The sequence below is a fragment of the Mesoplodon mirus genome (assembly GCF_964341445.2).
Source record: "Mesoplodon mirus genome assembly, chromosome: 9".
NCBI classification, from domain to species: domain Eukaryota; kingdom Metazoa; phylum Chordata; class Mammalia; order Artiodactyla; family Ziphiidae; genus Mesoplodon; species Mesoplodon mirus.
The window spans coordinates 73128628-73152245 of record NC_138985.1 but is presented as its reverse complement, the minus strand read 5'-3'; the positions used below and the strand labels follow the sequence as shown (position 1 = coordinate 73152245).

The 23618-nt window shown below is 33.6% G+C and overlaps 1 protein-coding gene across 1 annotated transcript in view; it reads left to right on the top strand.

The window, feature by feature from the left end:
- Positions 1-23618, top strand: part of DPY19L2 (dpy-19 like 2) — an 87856-nt gene that overhangs the window by 14219 nt on the left and 50019 nt on the right. Inside the window, exons 5-9 of the mRNA XM_082631685.1 lie at positions 2512-2632; positions 5318-5411; positions 9582-9639; positions 11344-11435; positions 13677-13776. Of these exons, the coding sequence (XP_082487811.1) occupies positions 2512-2632; positions 5318-5411; positions 9582-9639; positions 11344-11435; positions 13677-13776 (465 nt within the window). The remainder of the gene's footprint in view (positions 1-2511; positions 2633-5317; positions 5412-9581; positions 9640-11343; positions 11436-13676; positions 13777-23618) is intronic.

The window sequence follows — 23618 nt, the reverse complement described above, 5'->3', positions numbered from 1 at the left end:
ATGGAGTACATTCATTTTTTCATACTGAAATAGTCTTGCATCCCTGGAATAAACCCCATCTGATCATGGCATATAATTATTTTTATATATTGCTGAAATCTATTTGCTAATATTTTGTTAGGACTTGTTATGTCTGTCTTTATAAAGGTTATTAGTATGTGGTTTAATTTTTTGGTACTTTCTTTGTTGGTTTCGGTATCAAGTATCAAAGTATCTTTAACTCCAAACCTGAGAAAATAAGGCAAAGTCCAGGGAACCTATTACCATGTCATTCCTTGGGCCCTGACATTCCTATCTAGTTTGCCTTCTTTTCTCTACCTTTCAGGGTCTTCTTGTATTTGATTTATATTATTCACAGGAGTTCTAGTTGTACTTGTAGGAATGGGAAATTTACATTATTTAAATATTGAGTTTTTTTTCATTTTCATTTACTTTAAGTGATCTTCTAACTTCCCATGTGATTTCTCCTTTGATCCATTGGATACTTAAATATTGTTATTTAATTTCAAAGTACTTAAGGGTTTCCCAAATTTCTTTCTTTTTTTTTAAAATTTCTATAAGTACTTTTCAATGTAATTTGTAGTAGTAACAATTGTATAGTGTAGACCTACCTAAGATCTAAGATGAAAGAAGCAGTTTTCTGCAGCAGCTTTCTCTTTATCCTGGCTTACTTTTCAAAGGCAGTCTGACCATATTTCCTCTAATGATTATCTGTCTAATTCTAGTGTAAATGGAAAAATCAAAAAGAAAAAAAACCCTATTTGTTGAATCTTCAACTTTAGTTAATGTTGACTTACTCTGTGTATATAAGATAAGGACTTAGCTTATTAGACTAGGCCCATTTTTTCCAGTGTTTGGTAAGTATTATTTTTAGTTTTTGGTTATTTTTGGAACTTTATGTCGTTACATCTCTGTTTCTTGTTCCACTAGTTTCCAACAGTATGGTCTCCAAAACATTAGCTAATTTTTTTCTTTTTACTTATTAAAAATATTTATTGAATAATCTGCAGTTTTCATCTTCTTTGATGCTTTGAAAAAGTAATCATGGTAATGTAGTTCATTTGTTTTTAAAACTTGAAAGCATGTAAATGACAGGCAACAAGGACTCATCCAGTCTTATTTTCATATTGCTTAGATGCAGTATGCAGATTTACATTTGCTTGCAACCTTATATAGTACTTAAGTGTTGAAGTAAATGTCCATACTTTGTGTTCACAAGATTAATTTCTCATCTAAAGTTGAGATTAATTTCTCATCTAAAAGTGTAAGTTTGAAACAATGTATTTTGAAAAGACAAAAGCATTTAATGCTTACTATATGCCAGTTCTTATATATATAAGCTCTAATCTCCCATCACTCTTGTAAGATGGTTATTATTGATATTAAGCTCATTTTACAGATGAGGTGGCTGAGGTTCAGAGGTTGAAGGATTACTTCACACCATAGAAACCATACCTTGCAGAGTCAGAATTTTTTGTTCTATTTTGACTTCAAAGTCATGCTTTTCTACTATATTCAATGACATCTCAGAAAGGAGTATAATTCTAGAATTTGCACATACATTTAATATGGAAATTTTTTGTACATGTATGAAAAATACACAAGAATAGAAGTTATAAATTTAAGCAGAATGTCATCTTATAAAATTAAGTGATAAAATAGTAAATAATATTATATATGAAAAGATGTTTATGACATTGTTTAGTGATGTATATTACATTAACATCTTATAATACATAATATTACATTATGAATAACTCTAGCTACATGTTCCTTATGCCTAGGGAGAGACTGGAAGGATGATCACCAAAATAGTGAAAGTAGTTAGTTCTAGGTTATTTTTAGTTTCCCTTTGAACTCCCCTTTACTTTTTTAAACTTTTTTCCCCAATGATTTTGCATTATTTTTCCCAAATCTATAAAAGTATGTATTAAAAAATCTCCCAGGCCTGAGCATTTTGTCTGTAATTTTTTTGTTGCTATTTTCGCTTGTCTTTAAACTTTTTAAAGCAGATTTCAGGTTGGGAAGTACTGGTTAATTAAATCTGCTTGGTCAGAGTTTTAATGGGCACAGGAGCTGTTATTCCATGTGCAGTTGGTTTTATAGACTATGAGTTGGTTTTTAGACTATGAAGAAAATAAGTTCAAGGACCTAAGGGAAATGTTATGAAATACTTCTGTAAATCTTTGTATTTTGCTATTAATTATCATAATTATGTACTTTATGCTTGATTTTACAGCTACTATTAATTATGTTAGAGTTGATTACAAGAGTATATTACAGAGATGTCAATCACAACATAAATTTTGTAGATGTGCATTACTCAGTAATACATAACTTTAGTTGATTGTGTGTATAAAATTTTAAATGACTGTTTTCCACATGATTTAAATAAATTCATCAAAGTTTATCATGTTAAAGGCAACCATCATAAAATGGTATTTTGGAAAAATTATGATTAAGAAGATATTGAATTTTTCTTTATTATCTTTTTGATTTTATCATTTGTAGGTGATTATAGCCTTCTGGTATCGCACATTTGTGGGAATAATGAATTTTTGGGGGCTGGAAACAAAGACCTGCTGGAATGTGACCAGAGTAAAACCTCTAAGTGAAGTTCAAAGCTGTGAAGGCATGTTTCTTCCTAAAATGCTGTTGTATTGTCATTAATGTTTATATAAACATAATGTTATGACTCCTTTAAGAATTATTATAAACTACTGTGATTTTTTTCTTTAAAAACAGTCTAGAACTGATTCACCTAAAAGTGTATTTACCCTTTAATTTTCCGAGAAGGCAATGTACTTGCTAATAAGAGTATTAATTTGGAATTTAGAGTATTAATATACTCCAGTGTAAGGCCATACTGATTATAAGTCATTCCTCCATTTCAGAAGATACAAAAAAAGCTTTGGGGTGGCTTGAATATATAAATTTGGGGGATGTAGATTAAATAGTCACAGTTCTACCTGTAATAGTTAACATAAATATTTAATGTAAAAATTTAGTTATACATAAATATTTAAAAATCAGATATATAATAGATTACTTTAGAAATTCTGCTGTTTTTGTGCTCTCACAGTCCATGAACAGTTCTAATCGAACTCTTCATATACATCTTCTACGTCAGTATCTTTGTCAAAGAACTGCTTTTCGAATCATCTAACAGTTTTCCAGGATCTGTAATTGTCACTTCCATTTAAGATGTTTGCAGTTTAGCACTGTTACAATCTTAGCATGATGCTGTTCCTTGAAACTCTTATTTGAAATCACATGTATCTACTTGCATAACACATAGTTGTTTTTTCTTTATTTCTTCATATTCTCTAGAACATTATGTTTTATAAATATATTTTTGTTGACTTGTGTATAGTAACATTCAGTTCTCAGAATATATCCTAAATTTGTATTTCCATGTTTCCCTTACATTTTTACTGATTCCCTCAGATGGTCTTTATAACCATGGTCTAAAACAGCATTGGTAGAAGATATTTGAGGGCAATTAGACTTTTTTTTTTTTTGGTACAAACTAAAGGAATTGAGAGACTGCCTCAACCAGCTTAGAAGGTATAAACTTTTCTGAGGGATGGGAAAAAAATCACCTTATATATGTACATATATGGTATTTATTAAGTTGCCACTAAGTGATAGGTTAATGTTGGCACTTGGGACCGCAAGATAAACTGGGTAAACATGGGGCCTTACCCTCATAGAGTTTGCAACATAAGAGGGATGTTAGCGGTTACAACTGTGGTGGATGTTACAAATAGGAAAATAAGATTGCTGAGGTTAGGAGAAGTGTTTCAAGAATAGGAACCAGCATTTTCCAAAGTCCTGAGGCAAGGGAGAACTGAAAGAAAATTAGACTTCCTAGAGCAGAGAGATAGAGAAGAAAACATGGTGTGAAATGATGCTTAGAGTGTAAGCAAGGGTCCGATAATGAAGGACCATTTACTAGTTAAGGATTTTATGTGTATTCATTGAAGAATTTTGACAGATTTTTATTTTCAAAACACAATTTCGGCAGTTACATGGAAAAGACACTAGTAAAGGACAAAAGTGAATTCAGTGAGGCCAGGTAGGAAACTGTTTTGCTCTCAGCAAGTGATTGCAGGAAAGGTAACTGGAAAAATGAATGGATTTGAGAGATAGCTGGAAGGAGAAACAACAAGATTTGGTAATTGATGGGGAAGGGGAAGGAGAATGAATTTATGAACACTGTTGGGTTTCTGGCTTAATTGAGTCCCTCCATTCAAAGTGGTAAGAAACATTTTAAAAAGTAGCAGGTTTGAATTGCTATTAATTCGAGGTACCTGAGAGACCCCAAAGTGTAGATGTCAAGTGGCTACCTGCATATACATACCTATAGGAATAAGAAGAAAGTTCTCATCTGAAGGTAGACTTGGAGTCATCTGTATATAGATGATAATTGGTACCATGGAAGTGGAAGAATTTCCTTAAGGAGAATATGCAGACTGAGAAAAGAAGAAGGTATATGACAGAGCCTAAGGTGGTCCAACATTGAAGGGGTGTGTGTAAAAGGATGAGAAGTTACTAGGACAGACTGAAAAGGAATGATCAGAGAAGAAGAAGAAATCAGAAAGGCCAGCCTTTAGATCCTGGCTCCACCAGTTACAGCTAAATAACTTTTGGCAAGTTACTTAAGTTTTCTGTGTTGTTTTCTCAACCATTAAAAAACGTATTTTCATACCAAGTAATTTCAAAGATTTGTTCTGAGTATTATGTGAGATGATGATTGCAAAGTACCTAGTAGATTATGTGTGTGTGTTAATGTGTATATATATATATATATATATATATATATATATATGTGTGTGTGTATGTATCATTTTATACACAGGATATATTAAGTATTAAGGTCCTGGCTATACATGATAATGGATCAATTTATCCCATACAGACTAAAGCTGCTCCTTGAAGTCAGGGGCCATATTTTACTCATCCTAGAGCCTAGCAAAAGATAAAATTACTGCAATGGATTTTCACTTGTAATTTATCAAATGGCTCTACAGACAGTTCTAGATGCAGAACAATAGCAGCATCACCTAAATAAAATGAAGCACCAACTAATCATTACACTATAACAGCACTTCAATAGGTAAAAGTATAAATGTAACTAATAATGCCTTATGGATGGGGAAAGTACTAATGTAACTATTAAATAGAGCAGCAGTCTGAGCAGCAAAGCTTTCAGCAAATTCACTAGCTCTTGATTACAAAGCACTGAGATAATTATACCCAATTACTGTATAGTAATTTATTCATTAAGTACTGAATAATCTGTGTCTTTTTAAAGGATTAGGAGACCCTGCTTGCTTTTATGTTGGTGTGATTTTTATTTTAAATGGAATAATGATGGGATTGTTCTTCATATATGGTGCATACTTGAGGTAAGACTACTGTATTAAAAGATCTTTCAGTGGGATAATAAGGACTTTCTGACATTTGTTGATTAAATTAAAAGGATAAATAACAAGATTAATTGACTAATAGTAGGAAACCTTTAGATTTTATTTTTTCAGAAGCTGAGCCAAATATGCAGCCAAAAACTAGAGCTGTCGCTAAAACAATATCTTAAAGGCCCCTCTTTTATCCTTATGGGGATATTTTTTAAGCTAATTAAGATTCCTTAACAAAGATTTTAATGAAAATGCCTCTAGATCATGTGTAAAATTATTATAACATTAGAGGGGATCTTTGGTTGGCATTAGTAGCAAAGTATTAATATTTCTAATTTTCATCTCTGTACATGTGAAATTAAGAAAGCAGTAAAAGAAAATGTATATCACTTGTAGCAGACACTTACATTTGATAGCCTATCTTTCTTGATAACAATACCACAATTTTGTTTGGGGTAGCAGGGTGCCCAATTTCAGGTGATAGGTTGAAGTTAACTATGACCATCGTGTATTCTGCTTCCCACTCTCCATTGCATGTTGGGAGAGCCATATGAGCTAGCTTTTCTGTTGAAAAAGAAGGTGAAATCAGACTTGGTTACACCAGGAAAGCATTTGCCTTTCTAACAAAAGGTTAGATTCAGCTGCCCCTTTTCTGTTATCTTCCTGCTTTTACCTGGATGTGATACCTGGAGCTATTGCAGTCATTTTGTGATCATGAGGGAAAGGCCATAAACATAGCATATACGTCTGCCTTAACATCCTTCTGCTGCTGAACCAATGCCAACAGACACTTATCTTTTATTTTCTTGTTGAATGATATAATAAGCATCCATATTATTTAAGACACTTCTGTCAGATTTTGTTTTTGACAGCAGAATACATTTTTAACTGAATCATCAGATTTCTTTACAATGTTATTCTTGAACTGCACAACATTAAAAGTAAAAAATCTAGATTTAATCTTTCAACAATACTGAGTTTTCATAAGGTTTATGTTTCTATAGAGATTAATATAAATATACCCCTTGTTTTTGGAAGTTTTCAGCATAAAAATCCTAGCACAGAATCAGTGAAAAATTGTGATCTTGATAAAACTTGTTGACCTTGATAAGCTGATTTTAAAATTATTCAGAAATGCACAGGACCTAAAATAGTTGAGACAATCCTGAAGAAAATGTGAGAACTTACTTCATTAATTATTTCTGTATTATAAAGCTAATGTAAACAAGACAATGTGATATTGGCATAGGGATAGACAAATAGATCACTGGAATAAAGTGGAACCCAGAAGCAGAAATGTGCATTGATATACACCTGGTGTATGACAAAGTGGATATTACAGATCAGTGGGTAAGGGTAGGCTTCTCAATAAATGGTGCTGAAATAATGGGGAGATCATATGGAACAAAGCGGAGTCAGAACTTACGAAAAACAAATCCTAGTTGGATTAAAAACTCAAATGTGATAGACAAAATTATAAAATGTTATATAGAAGATTATCATCAGTAACTTGGGGTTAAGAAAAGATTTCTTAAACAAGGTACAAAAGTCCAGCCATGAAGAAAAAAACTGATAAATTTGATGAAAAGAATTTAAGTTCCTCAAGATATAATAGAATGAAAAGATAAGCCACAAGCTGGGAAAAGATACTGCAAAGCATGTACGCAATGTGGTATCCAGACTTACATTCATTAATTTGACAAATATTTATTGAATGTCTACTGTGACTGGGAGCACTATTCTAGGTGCTAGGAAAACAAAACAAACAATCCCTGTCCTCATGGAATTTATATTCTAGGGGATAGACAAAGACTAAGAAGATAGACCACCCAACTGAAAATCGGACAAAATATTTATGAATAGGCATTTCCCAGAAGAATTCCAGATTGCCAATAAACTTATGTAAAATTGACCACCATCATTAATTATGGGGAAAATACTATTTTAAACCACAATGAGATACCATTTCATACCTACTAGATTGACAAAGGCAACTTTTAACCCTGGTGGGTGGATATATAAATTAGTACAGCAATTTTGGAAAAACGGTGTGCATTATCTAGTAATTTGAAGATACAGATACCTTATAACTCAGCAATTCCAATTTAAAGTAAATATGCCTAAGAAACTCTTTTATGTACACCAGAAAATATATACAAGAACATAGCAGCATTGTTTGTAGTAGCTCCAAACTAGAAACAAATGTCCTTCAGCAGAGAAGTGTACACATTGTAGGTTTATTAATACAGTGAAATACTGTACAACAATGATAATGAACTATAGCTACAAACATCAACATGGAAAAATCTTACAAATATAATGTTGAATGAATCAAGGCATGCACAAAATTTAAAAATACTGCATACTTATATTTGTATAAAGTTTAAACACAGATTAAATGATAGTATGATATGTATATAGAAGCAGTTATATTGGTAATCACAAAACTCAGGATAGTGGCTGTCTTAAGGGGTGGCAAGTGAAGTCTCAGGGTGTGATCAGTTTTGTTTCAATAATATATGGTAGTTATAAGAATATCCACTTTATAAGTGTTCTATAAGCTATCTAGAAATTTTTATGTACTTTTCTATATGTGTGCCAGATAGGAAAAATACATAAGCTCACCAGTATTTTGAGGGAAAGGATTACTTTTAGATTATGTTAACAGGCTTTAAATTGTTCTAGTTTAAAAAATAGTTTGTATTTATTATGCTTTTTTCAAATATGGAAAATGTTACACGAGACTAATAAGACATTTTAAAAGTTAGTACTTTTCATTGGGAGAGCTACCCAAAAGGTGATAGTCTTCTCTAAATTGGTTACACAGTTCTAGAATATCAAATACATCATTAGGCTCCAGTCTTTAAGAAGGATATTTCTTACCTTGGCCACCCTCCCCCACTGGCACTAACTTGGAAGGTAGATATTCCATTTCTCTTCTTTCGTGGTTAATGATAAAATGTTAACATGCATATCTAACTTGATCAAGTCTAAAATTAATTGATATCTTTCCTCTTCTTTTTGATCAGTATAAGGAATTTCAGAACACTTTACTTCGAAACAGCCCCTAGCATCTTGTAATTATTACCATAATTTAGTACTTCTAGTACCCCTCCACAGCAGTCATCACTGTTATTTTTTGTTGTCAAATCTTCCTTAGATTTATCCACATGTTCCTAGTTTCTATATGCAGCATTTGTTCTTGCTTCTCACACCTTCCTCTTTTCAATTTCTTCTTTTCTGATGTGCGTCCTTTGAATTTCCCTTAGTGAAAATCTGTTAAAGGTAAATTACTTCCCATTGGCTTTCCTCTGCTTGTTTTGTTAAACTCATTCCTTCCTTTTTTCAATCATTCAACCAGTATTTATTGTCTTCCGAGTCTGAACCTGTGTATATAATGATGAATAATACTTTAAAGAAAAGGCAACTTTAAGAAGTGGTTTTTAATCTTTGATAATAATCAGCCATCCTTGATCTCAGTTTTGTATTCTACATTGTTGTTTCTTGGGACTCAACAAAAGAATATTTGCAGTGGTTTAGATGGTTCAGTTACCGCTAAATGAAACTGTTAGACTCTTCATCTCTCAGTCACTGAAATCCAATTTAGAATGACAAAAATTTGCCTCCACTCAGAATATTCAAAAAATGCAGTATAGACTCTGAAGTGCTGGCCTGTTTGTTAAAAATTATTTTATGTTCACATATAATATTTTACATAGAAAATATTTTAAATATAAATTAATAACATTCAGATTACTTTGTATGTACACTTTGTATGCTTGTACATTCAAGAGTAAAACATTGGGCTTCCCTGGTGGTGCAGTGGTTGAGTGTCTGCCTGCCGATGCAGGGGACACGGGTTCGTGCCCCGGTCTGGGAAGATCCCACATGCCGCGGAGCGGCTGGGCCTGTGAGCCATGGCCGCTGAGCCTGCGCATCCGGAGCCTGTGCTCTGCAACGGGAGAGGCCACAACAGTGAGAGGCCCACATACCGCCAAAAAAAGAAAAAAAGAGTAAAACATCAACTACATGGGTACTTTTGAAATTTTTACTGTTATTTTATATGGTTTAGTACTATGACATTTTAAAATCTAAGATAATTTTGTGAAAAACTCACTATATTTTACATGAATTTTGATTGTATACATTTTTTTTTTATAGTGGGACTCAACTTGGAGGTCTAATTACAGTATTATGCTACTTTTTCAACCATGGAGAGGTTTGTTTTCTAGAAAATAATTTGTAGAAATAGAAGGGGTGGTATAGGAACAAGGAAACTTATTCATCAAAACAGTGTTTAATTGTATATTACTTAGGACTTGACAGTATTTTAAAGAACCTTGTGTTGTAAGTTGATGTTTTAATCATGTTGATCCACATTTTTACATAATAATTAGAATTTATGATATGAGCTATCTTGCCTGGTTTTAGCATGTATATATGTTACATATATTTTATAGAAAAAGGAAGTACTATATTTGTTGAGTTCAGGCACTTTATGTACATTATCTCACTCCCACCAAACTTTTTAGGGAGGTGGCTATTATCCTCACAGTAGAAGATATGAAATTGAAATTTGGAGAGGTTAAGTTACGTACTCAAGATTCCACATTCACGCCATGATGAAGCTGGGTTTCCTCTTCTACATCTTTCTGGCTCTAAAACCTCACTTCTTTCTGTTACATCATGCTGCCTTTTCTATTACACAAAATGCCGAATTCAAAATACAAATTAACTTACTAACTCAGCCCAATAAGACATGGTCCACCTAAAAAGAGTTCATGGAAACTTATTTAGAATATGATAGATTCATTCAACAAAATATCAAGTACAAAACGTGTGCCAGAGTCTGTGTTAGATGCTGAGGATATGGCCAAGAAAAGTGGAAGAATCTGACTGCTAGTTTTTGGAAGCAAAATATGTAATATGTTATGGCACAGATTATATAGGGTAGAAGTCTCTATCCATTACTATTGGGAAAGGTAGATACTTGGTTAATTTTAAAAAATCAGACAAGGGAATCAGAAAAATTATACATAAGTATCTTAAATATATTAAGCAAACAAATACATTGTCAGTCACCAGTGTATTAGTATAAACACAAGACCTTTTCTTTGAGTATGCCAGATGACTGACACTGTGAGTTGACCTTCTTACACGTACCGTAACTCACCTTCTGAGGTTTACAATTTTGGTTTCTTGGAAGAAGAGCAATAAATTTTAAGACTCTTGCAAGGTTGTAAGAGTTTAGATTCTTTCTAGAATTTCAGAATTCTTGATATAAAATTTTATAATATTCCCACCCATATGTTTTGGAAATAGTTTTAAAGTCTACATGAAAATTTAATTAATAGTTTCATTGTATACATCATATCAGTGAATCCCAAATACTTCTAGTTGTTTTTAGAAATTTATAGTTAACTCTTTCAAAGGTATATTTCACAAATTCAGAGACAGTCTTAATTACTTGTAATGGGTGTCTATACACATTAAATTTGTCGTGTAAACATTTGGTGTTTGTGAATGCCCTAGGTGACATTTGTTTAGATATTTTTCTGAGCATGTATAAATCCCAAATCCCTGGGATGCCCAGGATCATCACTGAAGAGCTGGAATGTGGATCTGGTTTGTCTTTCCCAGAATTCTCACTGCTCCTAACCCTATCATCTTGTTTGTCCTTTGAGTGTCCTTATGTTTGGCCTGGTCTATCTTTCACTTGTTTCTGGACTTGCTAGTTAATGGCTCTCTACCTAATGGCTATGTGCTGTAAGAGAACTCCAAAAACTGAGGAGCTATACCAGGTATCCAGAAATAAATGAGCCTAGTATTAAAATTACTAAAAGCAGCCCACCCATGATTTTTTAAATTAATTGTGTTTATTGCAATGGAACATAGAGTGAGGTAAGCATTTTATTGATTTCAGGCTACTCGGGTGATGTGGACACCACCTCTCCGGGAAAGTTTTTCATATCCATTTCTTGTACTTCAGATGTACATCTTAACTGTGATTCTCAGGTAATTTTTATTTATAAAATGAAACTAGCTAAATTGTAAGTTTCTCAAAATTACTTCAACCTATTGTTATAATTACTAAATTTAGACTCTATTTTAAAAATTACTTCAAAAATAAATTGTGTGTCCAGTTTAAAAAAAAATCTAAAATTGCTATGTAAAAAATCACTTTCCACTTAAGAGTCTAGGCTACAGGTTTTACATAACTATGTTATGTTTTAATAAACCAATATGTATGTGTTCATATATATTTGGTAAAGATGCAAAGGTTTTTGAGAAAGTATTACTTTCTTCCCTCAATGCTTATGTACTCTGACTCATTGTTGTCCATCCTGTGGTTTTGATGAAGCATGAAAAAAAAAGTGTTCTATGCACAAGTCAATTTGGGAAATGCTAGGTTGGATAGATAAGGAGTATCTATATTCATATGTTTACAAATATATCTGAACTACAGATGTTTCTAGAAACTCAACCAAAGTTTCATCTCAACTGTTTTTCCTGGACACATTTTTTGGTTGGGATTAATTTTATAAGCATTTCAGAAATTTTAAAAGTCTGGGGAACAACAACAAAAACATAAATAGTAGAATACTATAAATAACTTTACAATAGAGATAAGTTCATAGAATGTTCATGAGATCTCTTATTGAGATAGTGATCACTGTCCTCTCCAAACTCCCAGAGAAACTCATAGTTCACTTACTAGTACCCATCAGATTTTGCCTATATTAAGATCATTTGTGTACATGTCTTTCTTTCTTAAAACTGTAAATTTGTTAATAAAGCATACATACACAAATGTCTAAACATACACTTAATGTATTAAAATGCCACTGGAAACAGAGACCATGCCACATTTATCTCTTTAACCATGGAGCACTTAGCACACTGCCATGTAGACATTTAAGGCCCTTATATGTTAGCTTAAAGAAGGTAAATAAAGGCATACTGGCATGACTACTAACCTCTAGAAAGGTGCAGACTACCTTGTGGTTTGTTAACCTACATGAAAGTTTATTTTTGGATTGAATATGGATTTGGGAATCTGATCCTTATCCGAATTTCTGTATCTTTGCTCTAAACCTTATCTTCTCTCAAAGATTATGGTAGAGGAAGTTGCCTATTTATCCCCACTCATTCCCAGTTAAATTTCTAGAAAGGTGGTTTATTTTCCATTTTTATTTTTTGAAGTGATATTAGTCTAACCAATCAGATTTCATGGAATTAAATATGTTAATTAGAACATTTAGAATTGTATCCTTGAGTGCATGTGTTATACTCCATACCTTAGCCAAAAGTAATTTTTATTTTATAAATATAACTGAATACTTAGTGAATATATTTTGTGATAATATTAAACAATATGATCATTAAAAATTTTGCTTTTGAAAATGTATATACCATAGTACAAGAATTTATGGAAATCCAATACAACCTTTATAAAAAGAAGAGTTACAGTTTTATAATTTACACAAAATGTGTGCATTTCTTTTTTTCATATTCTAAAAGGTACTAAAATCTATGTGGTAAAAGGTATTGGTTACTGATAAATCTCATGATTGCAGAATGGAGGGTTTAAACTTCAATATGCATTAGTTTAACTGTATTCCAGAATTATTTCTTTAAAGTCATTGTTTAAAATCTCTTTAAGTTTTTCTCATAGTCGTTAGCTTTTTATTTCACCAGCACTTATACTTTTCTTCATTGTTTTTTGAAACATAAAAGTGGTGGTATATGAAAGTTATTGCTGCTCATGTAGTATAAATATCTCGAGGTATGCAAGGTCAGTTCAGATTCTATTTTCTGACATTCTTGCTGGAGTATTAAATTTCTAATGTCATGCATAGTTAAAGAAAAAAATTTTTAGTTAAATATAGTTGATTTACAATATTTTATTAGTTTCAGGTATACAGAATAGTGATTCATTGTTTTTACAGATTATATACTCCATTAAAAATTTACAAAATAATGACTCAAATTCCCTGTGCTATATGTTTAAGATACCTACTGATAAACTAGATACAATACTTTATTTAAAGCTCTAATTTTGTTTTATTATAAGCATTTTTATAACCCAAATATTTTAAGTTCTTCTTAATGAGCTTTTAAAAGTCAACTATATTTTGTTGTCTAACATCAAAGGTAAGGGGATCAATAGATTTTAGCATTTTGCACCTAGTCATTCAGTTTAATGATAGGCTACTTTTATAGTAAAACTTACTGGTGTCAATTCTCTCCATTAAGGACGTCGAACAATAGTGAAAAGCATTTTATTGCACTCTGCCTTTCCAATGTTGCTTTTACGCTTCCCTGGCAATTTGCTCAGTTTATACTTTTTACACAGGTAAGATGATTTTAAACTAATTTAAGTTGAATGCAAGATGTGCTTGGTTGTTTCCATAGGAAAAAATTTTTTTATTGAAGTATAGTTGATTACAATATTGTGCTAATTTCTGCTGTACAGCAAAGTGACTCAGTTATACACATATATACATTCTTTTTTATATTCTTTTTCATTATGGAGAAATTTTAAATGTGATTATATTTGTGCCCTAATAGATTTTCAAAATATGGAATAATTATAAAGTTTATATATGTGTGTGATTTTTTTTAATCATATAAATCTACCTTCTGTTAATGTGTTGGTTAGTTAAACAGATATTAAACCTGCAAAAGACTTTTTCCTCTTATTTTAATCCATAATTTTTCCTGTTGGTATTTGAGATGATCTCTGTAAACCTGCCTGTAGATTTTCCTTTTGTCTGAGGAATCATTTTAGGTGCCAAGCTGCACAACATGGTAAGGGCCACTTCGATTCTTCATGGTAGGGGATTTCTGCTTCTAATCCAGCTAAATGTTAGCTGTTCTGTCTGAAGAGCAGAATCTTACTGGACACCATTTCTCAGAGCTTTAATCATGGTATTATTCAGTGAATTGAGGCCATACCCTGTTTCTTCAAACAACTAAGTAACTAATGGCAAGAAACTGAGCTGGGGAAGCAGAGAGTAAAAGGTCAATTTTACGAAATTTCCTACTATGATTTTTCGTTAGAACTCCTTTCCACCTAACTAACAAACACTGATAATATGTAATGATGTTCTTTATTGGCAGTGAGAAATTCTGCCAAGAATCCTTGTGCTGCCAGTTGTCTACAAAGAATGAAGTTATAACCACAACTTAATTGATGCTGCATGTTTAAAGCATGTTAAGAGTATTCCCTCTGCCTTACTTCCTTATATTTGGTCTTAAAACTAACACAGAATTTCTGTGGTTTTCATTATTTGCATATGCCAACATAGTAGAATAGATGTCTAATGTGCATCATTTCCTGGCAAGGAAATGTATTAATTTAGCTCCTTGGGTAATTTTAATATTGCCTTAATGATTTTCTATCCATTCAAAAGATATACTAGACTTTTAGTTGTTGTTTCTTTTTTTTTGAGATGTAATTAACATTTTGTAAGTTTAAGATATACAATGTATTGATACATTATTATATTACAATATGATTATCCCCTGATTAACACCATAGTGTTAGTTAACACCTCTATCAAGTCACATAATTATTATTTCATTCTTGTGGTGAGAACGTTTAAGATCTAGTTTCTTAGCAACTTTGAATTATATGATACAGTATTGACTATAATAACTATGCTATGCATTAGATCTCCAGAACTTATTCATCTTCTAGTTGCAAGTTTGTATACTTTGTCCAACATCTCTCTAATTCCCCCACCCCCAAGCCCCTGTTAATCACCATTCTACTCTCTGTTTTTAAAAGTTTGGCATTTTTAGATTCCACATACAAGTGAAATAATAAAGTATTTGTCTTTGTCTGACTTATCTCACTTAGCATAATGCCTTCAAGGTCCATCTGTGTTGTCACAAATGGCAGGATTTATATATATGTGTGTGTGTGTGTGTGTGTGTGTGTGTGTGTGTGTGTGTGTGTGTGTGTAACACATCTTCTTTATCCATTCATCTGTTGGCAGACACTTAGGTTGTTTCCATACCTTGGCTATTGTGCATAATGCTGCAGTAAACATAGATGTGTAGATATCTCTTCAATATTCTGTCTTCATTTCCTTTGGGATATGTACCCAGAAGTGGGATTGCTGGATCATATGGTAGTGGTATTTTAAATTTTTTGAGAAACCTCCATAGTGTTTTTCATAGTGGCTCCACCAATTTATTTACATTCCCAGTAACAGTGCACAAGGGTTCCCTTTCCTCCACATCCTCACCAACATTTGTTTTCTTTTGTCTTCTTGATGATAACCTTTCTAATAAGTATGGAGGGATATCTTACTGTGGATTTGATTTTATTTCCCTGATGATTAGTGATGTTGGGTGTCTTTTCATGTACCTGTTGGCCATTTGGATGTATTCTTTTGAAAAATATTTGTTGTTCCTCTACCCATTTTTTAATCAGTTTTTTTTTCGTTATTGAGTTGTATGAGTTCTTTATACATTTTGGATATTAATATTTCACCTAATATATGATCTGCAAATATTTTTTCCCATTGCATAGGTTGCCTTTTCATTTTGTTGATTGTTTCCTATGCTGTGCAGAAGCTTTTTATCAATAGTTTGATGTAGTTTCACTTGTTGATTTTTGCTTTTGTTGCTTTTGCTTTTGGTGTTACAATCCAAAAAATCATTGCCAAGATGAAGGTCAAGGAGCTTATTCCCTAAGTTTTCTTCTAGGGGTTTTATGGCATCAGGTCTCATATTTAAGTCTTTAATCCATTTTAAGTTAATTTTTGTGAGTGTTGTAAGATAGAAGTCCAATTTCATGTAAATATCCAGTTTTCTTGACATCATTTATTGAAGACATTATTTTTCCCCCTAAGTATTCTTGGCTTCCTTGTCAAATATTAATTGATAGTATATGCATGGGTTTACTTATGGTCACTCAATCTGTTCCATTGCTGTGTATATTAGTCTTTATTCCTGTACCATACTGTTTTGATTACTGTAGTTGATAGAGTAATGGGGATTTCTTATATGTTACAGTCCTTTTTTTTTTTTTTTTTTTTTTGCTGCTTTTAGGATTCTCCCTGTCTTTGATTTTTGAGTTTCATTATAGTGTGTCTTAGGGAAGGTATTTTTCAATTACAATAATGGGGTGATTTATTAGCTTTGTGAACTTGCATGTCCAAATCTCTTCATAGGTTTGGAAGTTCTCAGCTATTATTTCTTTAAATAAACTTTCTGTCCCTCCTCCCTCTCTTTTCATAGAACTCCAGTGATTCTCTTATTTGATCATTTGATATTTTCATATAAATCACATAGACTTTCTTCACTCTTTTTCATTCTTTTTTCTTCGTTCTCCTCTGACAGCGTATTTCAAAGTTCCTATCTAACTCACTGTTCTGTCTTCTGTTTGGTCTATTCTGATATTGATACTCTATTGCCGTTTTCATTTCATTCATTGAATTCTTCAGTTTCAGAATTTGTTTTGTTCTTTTAATCATTTTTATCTCTTTGTTAATCTTCTCATGTTGTTCATGTATTGTTATCCTGATTTCATTGAATTGTGTTTCTGTGTTTTCTTGTATCTCATCGAGTTTCCACAAAACAGCTATTCTGAATTCTTTATCAAGTAAATTGTAGAATTCTGTTAGAGTTTGGTTATTGGAGGACTATTGAGATTTTTTGGTGATGTCATGTTTCCTTGATTCTTCATGTTCCTTGAAGTTTTGTGTTGCAGTTTTTGCATTTCAGGTTGCCGTCAGGTGGGATATATTCTTCATTCATCCTGCTTATATCTGGGGTTTTCTCTGACCTTATATGCATACAACTGCTTCATGCTTCTTGCTCCCTCTGTGGCAGAATTATTAAGCTTGTATGTCTTTTCTAGACAGGCCCACAGACCCTGGCCTCTTTTTCACATGAGCTCCTTATCTAGTAGAACTCACTCTTACTGCCACACTAAGGAACATGAAAAAGGAGCCAGCTGCAGAGTCGGGAGAGGTGTGAGTTTAACACTCAGGAGGTGTCAAGAGTGCCTGCAGGCCAAGTGGAGGGATCCTTGGGTGGTTTTCTTAGCAGCTGGTAGGCAGGTTTCCTGCCAGAGTCCTGAGCACAACCAGAAGGAACTGCATCCTTTTAATGCCCTCTGATATTCTTATTTGCCTCTTTCTCAATCTTCTACCTGCCCCAGTCAAGGAGGTCGTACTGCAGAGCTCTGAGTGCTGTGGGAAAGAAATTGTTTTTTCCAGCAATGTCCTGCATAGCTGGGGATGCCAGGCATACACTCATCATTCTCCCTTTCCCCCATAGGAGAGGTTGCCACTGGCTAGTTCAGGCTCTCACTGTTCCACCTTGGGGATAAGGTGGTGTTGGCAAAGTTCCTCTTACTCTCTCTAGTGCGTCCAAACTCATATATATTTTTGCTCCAATGAAGTGCTTGAGCCTCTCCTCAGGAAGACTGGATTCTACAGGGCTCTCTTGTCTGTGGGTGTCTGCCCAAGTCAGCAGTATCCAGATTTTCTTCAACTATAGCTGAGAAGAGCTGGGATTAGTTCACTGGCTCCTGCTTATTCCACAGCTTGTGCTGAGGTCTGTCTGCCTATTACCAGATACATAGGTGGGCCAGACTCCTTCCGGGACCCTTGGCATATGGTGCTGGATGCCACAACTTCCACAGGGGCACTTTTGTTCATGGATGGATGCCAAATTTTAGTTGTTAAAAGGCGGAGGCAGAAAAGCGGGACACCTTATGCTGCCATGATGCTGACGTAACTCCCAGCTTTTAGTTTTCTGAATTATAAAGTTTTGTTTGCTTGTGTTTTTGTTTTTTAATACTAACGTGAAGATAATTCAATGTTATTTTTCTGGGAGTGTTCTAAGGCTTTTATTCTTGATTATATTTTTCACAGATTAAAGTTAAGATTAGTTCGTGTCTCTTGCACATATTGTCTGAGAAATGGGGCTGAAGGACTCAAGGATTGGCTATATTTTAAAGGAAAAAAATTACAAGCAACAGTTGTAGAAACCTAGAATATTTGGAGTGAGAAGACCTTAAAGCATTATCGTTCTTAAGAAACTGAGAAATTGTGACTGACTTATTCAGTAACTGGATTTTAATTTATAATATGCTCTATTTTCTTATATTTTATTAGACAATTCCCATTCATGTAGGAGAGATTGTTATGACCAAGGACAGTAAAAGGGATAGTTGCAGGAAGGAGGTTATAAAATCAGAAGTGATAGAGATGCAGATTATTTCCGGAAGAGATAGTATCAATATATCTATACAAAACTGGTTGTCAATTTCATATTCTTTCTTTATATAACTGATTCTTTGCTTGGGATATGTATAAAGCCATATCTCTTTTAATATTTAAATTAATGTGACTCCAGGACCTCCTCCTGCTTATAAGAAGATTATTTTCTTCCCACCCTGGAGTTTCTCTTCCAACGATAAGCCCATCGGCCATTTATTTGAGCCAAATATCAGGACTAGATGTTTTTGCCTCACTGTTGAAGCCAGAAATGAGACTACTTGTATCTGGAGGATTCAGAAGTCTGGGTACACAGTCAAAGCCACCACACTGCTGTTTAGCAAAACTTACCCCTTCTGCATGGAATTTAACCCTCAGTTAACCTTCTAGCTCTCTTCCCTTAGAAACCTGCTACTGTTGTGTGACCATGACGTTACTAGGCACGTTGCTTGGTGATTGCCTAATTGCATCCGAGAGGAAGAAATTGTAAGTGAGCTAAGTTCTTCCTGAGGGGGATGCCTTGACTTCGAGCTTCCTTAAGTGAAGTGACTCTCTTAAGTGTCATTTCCCTTGCAGAAGTTTCCATGGGTTATGGATCTTCTAAGCCAGAGTGTCTTCTCCATTTATGTGATGTGCATCTTCTTTCTTTGCTCCTGAGCTGTCACCTGGGATGAGGCTACCATGAAGACTTCTTTGAGAGCTCCCACTGAAGAGAAATATCTGAATCTGTCCTGCTGACAAGTCCTGTTTCCTGTCCTGCAGCTTTCTGAATGAACCAGAGGCCAAGTGTGAACTTAAAACCCCCTGGTTAGCATTGATGTCAAGAACTCAAATTCACCTTCTTGAAGATAGAAAACTCCTAACAGCCATAGATGCCAAGTGCTTCACACTAAAATTGGCCTGGACTCCGTGCTTTTACTTATGAGTGGCACCATTTTCTTTCTTGTAAATGTCTCATAGCACTCCTGCAGTGCTGAGATAGCTGAGTTGAGTCATAAGGAATTTCAGCGTCAGCTAAATGCTGTCTGTAGAACTAGGCTTCTCCTAAAAAAAGACTGCAGTTCTGGTGTACAGTTCTTGTGAGTGAGCTCACAAGTTCAGAATTCTATCATCTACACAATGTGTTTGTTTTTCAAGTTCCTTGGGGTTCTGTCTTGCCAAATTAGGATTATGTTAGTTTTTTGGAGATGTTCAAGTATTGATGAGTCTCAGAAAGGTTTTCCCACAGGAGACTCATAGCTCCTTATGAAACTTTTTTCCAGTTCCTTTGTCTTTACTGAACATCAAATTTCACACACCAAAGGGCCAAGAAAGGACAGTTTTTTGGCAAGTCAAATAAACCTTTTGTTCAAGAAGAGTCTTTGATCTACAAAACTAAAAGGTCACCAAAATGGTTTTTTCCAAGGGGAGTTGATGTTTCTTCTTCTGGATGTAGAAGCAGCTACTCTTACTATAAATGTCAGCTTCTCTTTCTGAAAGCTTTGTCTGACCTTGCATCTTGTTAAACTCAGTCTACAGGTTGATTTCTTTCTATTAGTTTGACAATGTTTATTGTGGCCACAGTGGTTAAAATATAGTTTATTCTATATGTGTAAACTAACAGGGAATCAAGAATTAGCTTACAGAAGGGTTTTATAGTTTCATTCCTTATACACGGTTTTATTTAAAATTTATTTTAAATACCTGTACTCATTTCTGATTTCAGGAACAAAATTGGTCCAAGCATTTGAACTTTATTGTTTCATGGAAAAAGAATTTGCCCTATCCTCAGAACTACTTATCTTGAGAAGTATGATGAAAGGAGGCAAGAATAGAAGTCAGTTTTCTACGTTTTCACAACAGAATGTTGACTCTGCTGCTTGTATCTCAATGAGAGCGCTTTCTTTTCAACCAGCAGTTCAAATAGCAACAGTCCAGCTATTAAGCACAATTTTCTCCTGTGAAGTTTTTTTGTTTTTTTTTTAGCCGAAGTGTAAATGTGATTTTTAAGAAGGAGGGTCTAGATCTGCATATCCTAACAGTATTGGTCTATGATAGGAGGGAAAGGGAGACTAACATATACCAGACTTCAGTATTATAGTTTATTTCATTTAATCCTCAAGGAGTCCAGGCACATGGGTATTATTAATTTACGATTACAGATGAAGACACTGAGGCTCAGAGATTAAGTTAAAATCAAGTCGGCCTACTTCAGAGCACCAACACTTTCCAATTTATTTTTGTTGCATCTCTAGGGTCTTTCAACTCTTTTCTGTTGAAGGCCACACACTTGGCTGTGTTGTCTTATTTCCTTACTAAAATGCCTTCAGTTTTCGTGAAGCATTAATAAAAGAAATATGCATTTAAAGACTACTTCTATACCTTTTGTAAAACCATAATTAATTGAGTCTATTGTATTACCTAATTGCTTTTCTACATAAGAATCTGTATGATACATTTTTCATAGTTAGTGTCAAGATTAATTTTCTTCACAAAGTAAATTTATGATCCTTTTTTTTTTTTTTTTGGTACGCGGGCCTCTCACTGCTGTGGCCTCTCCTGTCACGGAGCACAGGCTCCGGACACACAGGCTCAGTGGTCATGGCTCACGGGCCCAGCCGCTCCTCAGCATGTGGGATCTTCCTGGACCGGGGCACGAACCCGTGTCCCCTGTGTCGGCAGGCGGACTCTCAACCACTGTGCCACCAGGGAAGCCCTATGAACTTCCTTTTAACAACTGTATAGTTATTTTATTAAATGAGCTGGACACACTTTCTCACAGTGTCTCTTAAAACCTATATTTTAGACTTGTCCCCATCCCCAATTTTATATACATACTGTATTTCTTTCCTTTTCAGTTTGACAATAAGTGTGATTGCAGTAAATAAAAACTTTTAAGATCTTTAAAATACTGTGTCTTCTGATCAAAGAACATGATATATATCTACTTATTTAGTTCTTAATTTCTATCAATAATGTTAATACAGATTTTTAGAGATCTTACAGATCTTTCATTAGATTTGTTCCCAGGTATTTTCTATTTTTGTTGCATTTTAAAAATTGATTATATTTGTTAGATATGGGATTCTACGTATGTTAAGCAAAGTTTGTTAATTATATTATTCTAATCTTTTAGATTTCTACTATTTTTGTTTGCTTTCAGTTACTTAGAGGATGAAAGAAAGTCTTCCATTATAACAGTGATTTGTCTGTATCTACTTTTAGCTGTGTAAATTCTTGCTTTAAACATTTTGATGCAACATCATTATGTGCACAGTTGTTATATAGTCCTTTTATTTTTATGTAATGAGCCTTAAAAATTTTTTAAGTGTATTTGTGTGTATGTGTGTGGTAAGAACACTGAACATGAGATACACCCTCTTAATAGATTTTTAAGTGTACAGTGTAGGTATTGTTATCTATAGACGCATGTTGTATAATAGATCTCTAGAAGTTATTGATCTTGAATAACTGAAATCTTATGTGTGTTGATTAGCGACTTCCCATTTCCTCTTCCCCTCAGCCCTTGGCAATCACTGTTCTATTATCTATTTCTGTGAGTTTGACTATTCTAAATACCTCTGATAAATGGAACCATGCAGTATTTGTCCTTCTGTGACTGGCTTAATTTACTCAGCATAATATTCTCATCCATATTGTTGCATGTTATAGGATTTCCTTCTCTTTTAAGGCTGATACTATTCTGTTGTATGTGTATAACACATTTTAAAATCCATTCAACCGTTGATGGTCATTTAGGCTATTTCCATATCTCGGATATTGTCAATAGGGCTGCAGTGCACATGAGAGTGCTAATATCTCTTCAAGATCCTGTTTTCAATTCCTTTGGATAAATACTTAGAAGTGGAAATGCTGGATCATATGCTATTTCTATTTTTAATTTTTGAGGAACCTCCGTACTGTTTTCCTTAGCAGCTGCATAATTTTGCATTCCCATTAACAATGTGAAAGGATTCCCTTTTTTTCACATCCTCGCTAATACTTGTCATTTGTTTTTTTGAAAATAGCCATCCTAACAGGTGTGAGATAATATATCATTATGGTTTTGATTTGCGTTTCACTGATGATTAATGATATTGAGTGTTTTTTCATATATCTGTTGGCCATTTGTATATCTTCTTAGGATAGCTGTGCAATTTGCCCATTTTTTAATTGTTATTAGTTTTTTTGCTAGAGTAATATGAGTTCATTATATATTTTGGATATAACCCCTTATTAGTTTTTTTGCTAGAGTAATATGAGTTCGTTATATATTTTGGATATAACCCCTTATCGGATATATGGGGTATTTTCTCCCATTCCGTAGGTTGCTGTTTACCCTTTCGGTGTTTCCTTTGCTATGCAGAAGCTTTTTACTTTGATGTAATCTCACTTGTCTTATATCTGATGAGAGATTAATATCATCAAAATAAGAGATAACAAGTGTTGGTGAGGATGTGGAGGAAAGGGAACCCTTGTACACTGTTGGTGGGAATGTAAATTGGTACAGCCACTATCGAAAACAGTATGGAGGCTCCTCAAAAAATTTAAAATTGAACTACCATATGATCTAGTAATCCCACTTCTGGGTATATATCCAAAGGAAATGAAAACAGAATATTGAAGAGATTATCTGCCGTTCTATGTTTATTGCAGCATTATTCATAATAGCCAAGGTATGGAAATAACCTAAGTGTCTGTCAACAGATGAATGGATAAAGAAGATGCACTACATATATATATACAATGGAGTATTACTCAGCCATGAGAAAAAGGAAATCCTGCCATAGGACATAGATGGACCTTGAGGGCATTATGCTAAGTGACATAAGTCAGACAGAGAAAGACAAATACTGTATTATATCATGGGATATAATATTAATATCATGTATTAGTATTTAGTTTGGAATCTAAAAAAAAAAAACTTATAGAAACAGAGAGTTGAATGGTGGCTACCAGGGCCTGAAGGGTGTGGGAA